Genomic DNA, 11,350 nt, shown 5'->3' with positions numbered 1-11,350 from the left:
AGAGACAAAAGGCAGTGAAGGTTTTGCAGATGAAATCCGGCAAGCCGGTGGGTTTGGATGGTATTGCAGTAGAATTTATTAACAAAAAGTGTGACTGTGTGGTTGATTAGTTGGTAAGGATATCCCTTGTAGGTATGGATCATAGTGAAGTGCTTGAGGATTGGCGAAATGCATATATAGTGACATTGTACAAAGATAAAAGCTATACAAGGGTGTGTTCAAACTACAGAGGCATACTTTTGTTGAGTATTCCTCGGAAATTATATGGGAGGGTATTGACTGAGAAAGTGTAGGCATGTACATAGCATCAGATTAGGAAGGAGCAGTGCGATTTCAGAAGTGGTAGATGTGTGGATCAGGTGTTCGGTTTGAAGAATATATGTGAGAAATACTTAGAAAAACAGATGGATTTGTATGTAGTATTTATGGATCTGGAAAAGGCATATGATAGGGATGATAGTGATACTTTCTGAGAAGCCTTAAGAGTACACAATATGTGAGGTAAGGTCCTAGAAGCAGTGAAAAGTTATACCAAGTATGTAAGGCATGTGTACGAGTAGGAAGAGAGGAAAGTAATTGGTTCTCAGAGAAGGCTGGTCTGCTGCAGGGGTGTGTGATGTTCCCATGGTTGTTTAATTTGTTTACGGTTGGGGAGGTAAATGCAACATTTTTGGAGAGTGGGGTGGGTATACAGTCCTTTGAGGATGAGAGGGCCTGGGAATCAAGTCAGTTGTTGTTCGCCGATGATACAGCATGGGAAGGTGATTCAATTGAGAAACTGCAGAAGTTCGTAAATGAAATTGGAAAAGGAAAAGGAAGTTGAGAGTAAATGTGAATACGAGCAAGGTATATAGCTTTAGCCCTGTTGAGGAACAAGTCAGTCTCGATGTAAGTTTGAATGGAGAGAAAATGGAGTAATTGAATTGTTTTACATATCTGCAGGTGGAGTTAGCAGCAAATGGAACCATGGGAATGTTTCCCGGGTCACTTAGGTAGAGCAAGGAAACAGACGAAAAATGGCCCATACTCTCACACACACACACACACACACACACACACACACACACACACACACACACACACACACACACACATACACACACACACACGCACACACACACACACACACACACACACACACACACACATATGTATGTATATATATATATATATATATATATATATATATATATATATATATATATATATATATATATATATATATATATATATATATATAAACACCCATACACGCACATATGCATATCAACATATACATATATACATATGTACACATGCACATACACAGACATACACATATCCACACATGTACATATTTCTACTTGATTGCCTTCATACATTCCTGGCGCTACCTCGATCCACAGGAAACAGCATCGCTACCCCTTGCTTGAGCGAGGCAGCAACAGGAAAACAGATAAAATGGCCACATTCGTTCACATTCAGTCTCTAGCTGTCATTTGTAATGCACCGAAACCACAGCTCCCTATCCACATCTAAGCTCCACAGACCTTTCCAGACGTTTCACATATCTTGGTGCGGTCCATTGATAGCACGTCGACCCCGGTATCCCGCATCGTTCCAATTCACTCTATTCCTTGCACGCCTTTCACCCTCCTGTATATAGATATACAGGAAATACATACAACTAATCCGCAAACAGCAACTGACGACTGAGTCTTAGCGAGACTGTGATAGAACTTCTTTTCTTATTGAATCCCTACATCTTCTCACACTATGTTCTGTGAAAACAGGGACTATCATAATTCCATCCTAAACCTGTCATTCTTTTCAGATTTTTGCTTACCTTTGGTCCTGTTGAAAACTTTCTGAAAACTATTATATAAGCGTTTTCGACAAGATTTCTGTGGCCTCTCTTTCCTTACATTTGTTAAGGTTGAAGAAAACAATAGAAGTTTTTAGGCATGAAGGATACAGATAAGTAAACACTAACGTAGATATTTTGTTAAGTCGGGAAGTGTGAGATAATAACAAGATTTTTTGAGCCCTTGCTATTTAGGACTCAATAATAAAATGTGGTCAGAAGCTCCTGGCTTATGGTTGGGTCTGAAACGCTTAGCCTTTAGATTGGGTCAATAGCTCTTAGCCTTAAGGTTGGGTTAGAAAATCTTAGCCTTAATGTTGGGTCTGAAGATTTTAGCCTTATGGTTGGTTAACTAGAAAAAGTCGATTAATTGTACTGGTATGGGTCCTGGTCATTAATAACCTCAGAGCATTTTGCAGTAGAGTTTATCCAGTAGTACGGAAAACAAACATTGTATTATGTGTTGTAATTTCGGCGTTGGGGTAAAAAGCCTCCATCTTATAGCATTTCGTGATATACCGTTTTTCTAAACCTTTTTTTTCGTTCATAGATAAGACATATCAGGTTCTGCCCATATTTAGTGACTGTATTACAGAGCATAACAGATGTTGTGTCTCGTACAAACCGTCATTTCGACTTAGCATTGCAGATGATAACCTTTTGTCATGTAAACTGCTGACGGATCATGAGTTTAACACACCCTTCAGTAAAGAATGTCAGTGTAAACAATGAACGATATTCAAATTGACCCAAATGCATGATCATCTTACGGTAGAAAATGGAATATTTGTATAGTGAGTTTAGACCTCAACAAACACAGAACAAATTCGTCTTGTTCCACGAGTGATGACTGGGAAGGTGCGCGTGGGTGTGTATCCTTCACGACCCATAACCCAGGTCAGTCTTAGTCGTCAGGTATACATACTGAATTTTCTGGAGCTCAGATCATACATAGGAACTTGTTAGAAGAATATACACAACAACTATCTCCATCACATGTACATTATATTTCAGTTTTGCTACATGTGGCTACATGCAACCCATTAATTTTTTCACATAAAAGACTGCTCACGTATGAGACTCATGCTCTCTCAACCTTTGAGCAGTATTGGACTTATCTCACCACACAAACAACTTAACTGTCATCTTCATTAATCCCTAACACTGATCGTTTTCTAATCTTCGATATCAACGGGTACCTCTATGTTCATAGAAAATTCCAGGCGAGGCGTCATTGTAGATAAGCTAACGCACTTTCCTGTAAAGTTTAAGTCGCAGGTGGTCTAGTGATGTTAGTCCAGTGTATCATTAAGACCTAGGAAATGTGTTTACGTATGGTAGGTTTTATAATTGTTCTTTCGTTGGCCATGGGCTTCAAGGCTGTGATATTTTTTTTTCTATACAGTATTAGCACCCACATCAGCAGTACCAGTTTAGAAATAATGATATTTTAGATGTCTTTTCTAAACAATAACGTAAATCTGCAAATTTTAGCTTCAGTCTTTCAGGATAATGCACTTGTAAGATTTCTAAAAGTAAAGTAAGAAAGAATGGATTTTGTCAGCTAGGATAATGCAATACTTGCCTCAGAGTAACCATATAGGTAAACCCTCACTTCCGCGTCAATATTCAGGGAACGTATCATGAAAAGAAGTGAGGAAATGATTCATACTCAGACACATCATTCAATACTCTTGCACTGTGAGGGAATCAATAATTACCTATAGATAATTTTTTAGTATTAATTCGTTCACAAGAAAGTTACAAAGTGATATGGTATTCAGTTCCTTCGTCAGTATGGACTACGACAAAGTAATGACTGCCTCATTCTATACAGAAAATAATTCATGAGCCATATATTAGAATCTGCATGTCCATTGCTTCTCGGGTGAGGTGTGGTGGGGCTGAGTTGGGTATGACTAAGGCAAGGAGCTCGAGTAGGCGAGGTTCTCCCCCAGCAGGGTGAGGAAGGCGAGGCAGGAGCCGAGCAACAGTAGATAAAATGCCCCTTGCAGGTGCTGTAGACCTAGTGCTTCCCGACTGCTCTCCTCCTGACAAAGATATAAGGTATATATCACAGAGCAGCGTACAGTAACCTCTTGGTAATCATTATATCAAAATCTGGATACAAATGCACAGGGAGAATAGCTAGCTTTCCAAGCTAAGGACCAAGAGGCTCAATAGGCTAATCAAAAATCGAGTTAGTCATGTATTCAGGTTTACATTATGAGCCTTTGTTGTGTAATGGTAAACATTTTCACACGAGACCATCGTGGCTCTTGTTCAAATCAAGGAGACCATAGTTGGCTGACACACAACTCAGGTGTTTATTCCTCTGCATGTGAAACGTCTGGGATAAACCATGGAAAGGTTTGTGGGGCCTGGATGTGGATAGGGACCTGTGTTTTCGGTTCATTACACATAACAGCTAGAGGCTGAGTGCGAACGAATGTCGCCTGTTTTGTCGATTTTCCTTGCGCTACCACTTGTGTGTGTGTGTGTGTGTGTGTGTGTGTGTGTATGTGTGTGTGTGTTAGCGATGCTGTTTCCTCTGGGGCGTGGTAGCAGCAGGAATGGATGAAGGCAAGTAAGTATACATACGTACAGATGTATATATGCATATTTCTGTGTATGTATATGTATATGTATGTATACATTGATATGTATGTGTATGTATATGGGCGTCTATGTTTAAATATGCGTATATAAGTGGATGGGCCATTGTTCGTCTGTTTCCCAGACATATACATATATATATATATATATATATATATATATATATATATATATATATATATATATATATATATATATATATATATATATATATATATATATATATATATATATATATATATATATATATATATATATATATATATATATGTATATATATACATATATATATATATATATATATATATATATATATATATATATATATATATATATATATATATATATATATATATATATATATATATATATATATATATATATATATATATATATATATATATATATATATATATATATATATATATATATATATATATATATATATATATATATATATATATATATATATATATATATATATATATATATATATATACATTTATATATATATATATATATATATATATATATATATATATATATATATATATATATATATATATATATATATATATATATATATATTTGCCATTTCCCGCGTCAGCGAGATAGCGTTAAGAACAGAGGTCTGAGCCCAAGAGGGATAATCCTCATTTGGCCCCCTTTCTCTGTTCCATTTATTGGAAAAGTAAAAAAAAAAAAAAAATGAGCAGAAGGATTTCCAACACCCAGCTCCTTCCCCTTTTAGTCGCCTTCTACGACACGAAGGGAATACGTGGGAAGTATTCTTTCTCCCCTGTCCCTATATATATATATATATATATATATATATATATATATATATATATATATATATATATATATATATATTTTTTTTTTCTTTTTTTTTCAAACTATTCGCCATTTCCCGCATTAGCGAGGTAGCGTTAAGAACAGAGGACTGGGCCTTTGCGGGAATACCCTCACCTGGCCCAATTCTCTGTTCCTTCTTTTGAAAAAAAAAAAAAAAATATATATATATATATATATATATATATATATATATATATACATATATATATATATATATATATATATATATATATATATATATATATATATATATATATATATATATTCTTTTTTTTTTTAAACTATTCGCCATTTCCCGCGTTAGCGAGGTAGCGTTAAGAACAGAGGACTGGGCCTTTTTTGGAATATCCTCACCTGGCCCCCTCTGTTCCTTCTTTTGGAAAATTAAAAAAAAAAAAAAAAAACGAGAGGGGAGGATTTCCAGCCCCCCGCTCCCTCCCCTTTTAGTCGCCTTCCACGACACGCAGGGAATACGTGGGAAGTATTCTTAATCCCCTATCCCCAGATATATATATATATATATATATATATATATATATATATATATATATATATATATATATATATATATATATATATTCTTTCTTTCTTTCATACTATTCGCCATTTCCCGCGTCAGCAAGGTAGCGTTAAGAACAGAGGACTGGGCCTCTGAGGGAATATCCTCACCTGGCCTCGTTCTCTGCTCCTCTAAGGGTGAGTAACGTGTTACCTAGGATGCTTAGCTGCATGAGGTCACATATCCAGACTAAGTTACAGTAATATATTACAGACTTAGTAACATAATTCTGATTTTCTTGGACGTACACAATTTAGACAAAGAAGTAGACATAAGAAAGGTCATCTTTGTGTTGTTATCGTCCACACTGCAATCAAGTAACGCACTTCAGCTAATGATTGGGTTTACACAAATATCCAGCTCTTAGGGAATGGAGAACGATGTAATAATATCTACAAAAGAGTGAAATAGAACCGGCAGCACGGCGCATGAGCAGTGAGTATCGTGTTGACAGATTGGCTGTACGTATTAATGAACATCATCTCTAACACTACCACTTTATTACCATAATCATTACGGGTATTACCAATACTTTACTCACATCTGGGAAAGAACATAAACTTACACGACTGATTAGAAGATACCAACCTTAAATATACTCCTATGACAAGAAAATCATTACCTACAACCCAGGGAGTGACTAAAGCATAACTAGTGTATAGAAATCCATAGAAAACGGAAATTACCACACGATCATAACCTGAAGTTTGTCTGTTAAGACCACATCGTGATCCAGCGCCTCTGCTCTCCTGTTTTCCCTGACGCGTCTGGCTATAACCTCGTCCGTCCAGTAGCTTATGATACCAGCATCCTCCACGCGGGACATCAGCTGAACGAAACGATCGTAAAAAGGCGCTCCCCTCCTGATGGATAGAATATATATATATATATATATATATATATATATATATATATATATATATATATATATATATATATATATATATATATATATATAAGGTATAAAAGTGAGTGCTCAAATTACAGAGGTATAAGTTTGTTGAGTATTCCTGGTAAATTATATGGGAGGGTATTGATTGAGAGGGTGAAGGCATGTACAGAGCATCAGATTGGGGAAGAGCAGTGTGGTTTCAGAGTTGGTAGAGGATGTGTGGATCAGGTGCTTGCTTTGAAGAATGTATGTGAGAAATACTTAGAAAGCAAATGGATTTGTATGTAGCATTTATGGATCTGGAGAAGGCATATGATAGAGTTGATAGAGATGCTCTGTGGAAGGTATTAGGAATATATAGTGTGGGAGGCAAGTTGTTAGAAGCAGTGAAAAGTTTCATTGCGGATGTAAGGCATGTGTACGTGTAGGAATAGACGAAAGTGATTGGTTCTCAGCGAATGTACGTTTGCGGCAGGGGTGTGTGATGTCCCCATGGCTGTTCTATTTGTTTATGGATGGGGTTGTTAGGGAGGTGAATGCAAGAGTTTTGGAAAGAGGGGCAAGTATGAAGTCTGTTGGGGATGAGAGAGCTTGGGAAGTGAGTCAGTTGTTCTTCGCCGATGATACAGCGCTAGTGGCTGATTCGTGTGAGAAACTGCAGAAGCTGGCAACTGAGTTTGGTAAAGTGTGTGAAAGAAGAAAGCTGAGAGTAAATGTGAACAAAAGCAAGGTCATTAGGAACAGTAGGGTTGAAGGAAAAGTCAATCGGGAGGTAAGTTTGAATGGAGAAAAACTTGCGGAAGTGAAGTGCTTTAGATATCTGGGAGTGAATTTGGCTGCGGATGGAGCCATGGAAGCGGAAGTGAATCATAGGGTGGGGGAGGGGGCGAAAGGTCTGGGAGCGTTGAAGAATGTGTGGAGGTCGAGAACATAATATTGGAAAGCAAAAATGGGTATGTTTGAAGGAATAGTGGTTCCAACAATGATATATGGTTGCGAGGCATGGGCTATAGATAGAGTAATGGGGCGGAGGGTGAATGTGCTGGAAATGAGACGTTTGAGGACATTATGTGGTGTGAGGTGGTTTGATCGAGTATGTGATAATAGGGTAAGAGAGATTTGTGGTAATAAAAAGAGTGTGGTTGAGAGAGCAGAAAGGGTCTTTTGAAATGGTTTGGTCACATGGAGAGAATGAGTGAGGAAAGATTGACCGAGAGGATATATGTGTCAGAGGTGGAGGGAACGACGAGAAGTGGGAGACCAAATTGGAGATGGAAAGATGAAGTGAAAAAGATTTTGAGTGATCGGGGCCTGAACATGCAGGAGGGTGAAAGGCGTGCAAGGAATAGAGTGAATTGGAACGATGTGGTATACTGGGGTCGACGTGCTGTCAATGGATTGAACCAGTGCATGTAAAGTATCTGGGGTAAACCAGAAGCTCTGTGGGGGCGTGTATTAGAAGAAGGATCTGTGGTCTCGGTGCATTATTACATGACAGCAAGAGACTGAGTGTGAACGAATGTGGCCTTTGTTGTCTTTTCCTAGCGCTACCTCGCACACATGAGGGGGGAAGGGGTTGTTATATCATGTGTGACGGGTTGGCGATGGGAATAAATAAAGGCAGACAATATGAATTATATACATGTATATATATGTATATGTCTGTGTGTGTATATATATGTATACGTTGAGATCTATAGGTATGTATATTTGCGTGTGTGGACGTGCATGTATATACATGTGTATGTGGGTGGGTTAGCCATTCTTGCGTCTGTTTCCTTGCGCGACCTCGCTAACATGGGACACAGCGAGAAAGCAATATAAATATTAATAAATGAATATATATATATATATATATATATATATATATATATATATATATATATATATATATATATATATATATATATATATATATATATATATATATATATATATATATATATATAGAGTTGATAGAGATGCTCTGTGGAAGGTATTAAGAATATATGGTGTGGGAGGAAAGTTGTTAGAAGCAGTGAAAAGTTTTTATCGAGGATGTAAGGCATGTGTACGTGTAGGAAGAGAGGTAAGTGATTGGTTCTCAGTGAATGTAGGTTTGCGGCAGGGGTGTGTGATGTCTCCATGGTTGTTTAATTTGTTTATGGATGGGGTTGTTAGGGAGGTAAATGCAAGAGTTTTGGAAAGAGGGGCAAGTATGAAGTCTGTTGGGGATGAGAGAGCTTGGGAAGTGAGTCAGTTGTTGTTCGCTGATGATACAGCGCTGGTGGCTGATTCATGTGAGAAACTGCAGAAGCTGGTGACTGAGTTTGGAAAAGTGTGTGGAAGAAGAAAGTTAAGAGTAAATGTGAATAAGAGCAAGGTTATTAGGTACAGTAGGGTTGAGGGTCAAGTCAATTGGGAGGTGAGTTTGAATGGAGAAAAACTGGAGGAAGTGAAGTGTTTTAGATATCTGGGAGTGGATCTGGCAGCGGATGGAACCATGGAAGCGGAAGTGGATCATAGGGTGGGGGAGGGGGCGAAAATCCTGGGGGCCTTGAAGAATGTGTGGAAGTCGAGAACATTATCTCGGAAAGCAAAAGTGGGTATGTTTGAAGGAATAGTGGTTCCAACAATGTTGTATGGTTACGAGGCGTGGGCTATGGATAGAGTTGTGCGCAGGAGGATGGATGTGCTGGAAATGAGATGTTTGAGGACAATGTGTGGTGTGAGGTGGTTTGATCGAGTGAGTAACGTAAGGGTAAGAGAGATGTGTGGAAATAAAAAGAGCGTGGTTGAGAGAGCAGAAGAGGGTGTTTTGAAGTGGTTAGGGCACATGGAGAGGATGAGTGAGGAAAGATTGACCAAGAGGATATATGTGTCGGAGGTGGAGGGAACAAGGAGAAGAGGGAGACCAAATTGGAGGTGGAAAGATGGAGTGAAAAAGATTTTGTGTGATCGGGGCCTGAACATGCAGGAGGGTGAAAGGAGGGCAAGGAATAGAGTGAATTGGAGCGATGTGGTATACCGGGGTTGACGTGCTGTGAGTGGATTGAAGCAGGGCATGTAAAGCGTCTGGGGTAAACCATGGAAAGCTGGGTAGGTATGTATATTTGCGTGTGTGGACGTATGTATATACATGTGTATGGGGGGGGGGGTTGGGCCATTTCTTTCGTCTGTTTCCTTGCGCTACCTCGCAAACGCGGGAGACAGCGACAAAGTATAATAAAAAAATAATAAAAAAAATATATATATATATATATATATATATATATATATATATATATATATATATATATATATATATATGTGTGTGTGTGTGTGTGTGTGTGTGAGTGTGTAGGTGTATTTGTGTCTGTGTGTGTCTGTGTCTGTGTCTGTGTATGAGTATATGGAAGGTAAAAACATTATCTCGAAAAGGAAAATGGGTATGTTTGAGGGAATGGTGGTTCCAACATTGTTATATGGCTGCGAAGAGTGGGCTATAGATAGGGTTATGTGATCGTCGCCTGAACATGCAGAAGGGTGAAAGGCGTGCAAGGAATAGAGTGAATTGGAAGGGTGTGGTATACCGGGGTTGATATGTTGTCAATGGATTAAACAACTGCATGTGAGGCATCTGGGGTAAACTATGGAAAGCTTTGTGAGGCCTGGAATTGGAAGGAGAGAGGTGGTTTCGTTGCATTACACATGACAGCTAAAGACTGAGTGTAAACGAATGTGGCCTCTGTTGTCTTTTCCTAGATCTACCTCGCGCAAGTGCGGGCAGAGGGGTTTGTCATTTCATGTGTGGCGGGATGGCGACGAGAGTGAATAAAGGGAGCATGTATGAACCATGAGAGGCAAGTGTTTTGAGAGCAGCTGAGTAAGTTTTTTAGTAGTTTTGATACACGAGACTGGGTTATAGCGATGGGTGATTTGAATATAAAGGTAAGTAATGTGGCAGTTGAGGGAATAATTGGTGTACATTAGGTATTCAGTGTTGTAATTAAAAATGAAGAGCTTGAAGATTTATGTGCTGAAAAAGGACTAGTGATTGGGAATACCTGGTTTATAAAGAGATACATACACAAGTATGCGTATGTTAGTACGAGAGATAGCCAGATAGCGTAATTAGAATACGTATTAATTGATTGGCGCGCGAAAGAGAGACTTTTGGATGTTGATGTGTTGAGAGGTGCAACTAGAGGTATGTGTGATCATTATCTTGTGGAGGCGAAGGTGAAGATATGTAGAGGTTTTCAGAAAAGAAGAGAGAATGTTGGGGTGAAGAGAGTGGTGAGAGTAAGTGAGCTTGGGAAAGAGACTTGTGTACGGAAGTACCATGAGAGACAGAGTATAGAATGGAAAAAGGTGAGAACAAAGGACGTAAGGGGAGTGGGGGAGGAATGGGATGTATTTAAGGAAGCAGTGATAGCTTGCAAGCTTGTTGCATGAGAAACGTGGGAGCTGGGCAGATTAGAAAGGGTAGCGAGTGGTGAGATGGAGAAGCAAAATTATTAGTGAAAGAGAAGAGAGAGGCATTTGGACAATTTTTGCATGGAAAAAATGCAACTGACTGGGAGATGTATAAAAGAAAGAGAGAGGAGGTCAAGAGAAAGGTGCA

General features: G+C 38.4%; 1 protein-coding gene across 2 annotated transcripts in view; it reads right to left on the bottom strand.

Annotated features, from left to right (window-relative positions):
* Window positions 1–3,571: 3,571 nt before the first annotated feature.
* The window catches only part of LOC139763156 (glutamate receptor ionotropic, delta-1-like), a 34,171-nt gene continuing 26,392 nt past the window's right edge, over window positions 3,572–11,350 (bottom strand). The window contains exons 7-8 of one of the 2 annotated variants that reach the window (XM_071688863.1): window positions 6,560–6,736; window positions 3,572–3,894 (exon numbers count right to left, since the gene is read on the bottom strand). In XM_071688863.1, coding sequence (XP_071544964.1) covers window positions 3,870–3,894; window positions 6,560–6,736 — 202 coding nt within the window. In that variant the 3' untranslated portion in view covers window positions 3,572–3,869. The remainder of the gene's footprint in view (window positions 3,895–6,559; window positions 6,737–11,350) is intronic. The other variant, XM_071688862.1, reaches the window with a different exon arrangement.

The sequence above is a fragment of the Panulirus ornatus genome, chromosome 46 (genome assembly GCF_036320965.1).
Source record: "Panulirus ornatus isolate Po-2019 chromosome 46, ASM3632096v1, whole genome shotgun sequence".
Taxonomy (NCBI): domain Eukaryota; kingdom Metazoa; phylum Arthropoda; class Malacostraca; order Decapoda; family Palinuridae; genus Panulirus; species Panulirus ornatus.
The sequence above is the reverse complement of the archived record's forward strand: the minus strand, read 5'-3'. Positions and strand labels throughout refer to the sequence as shown.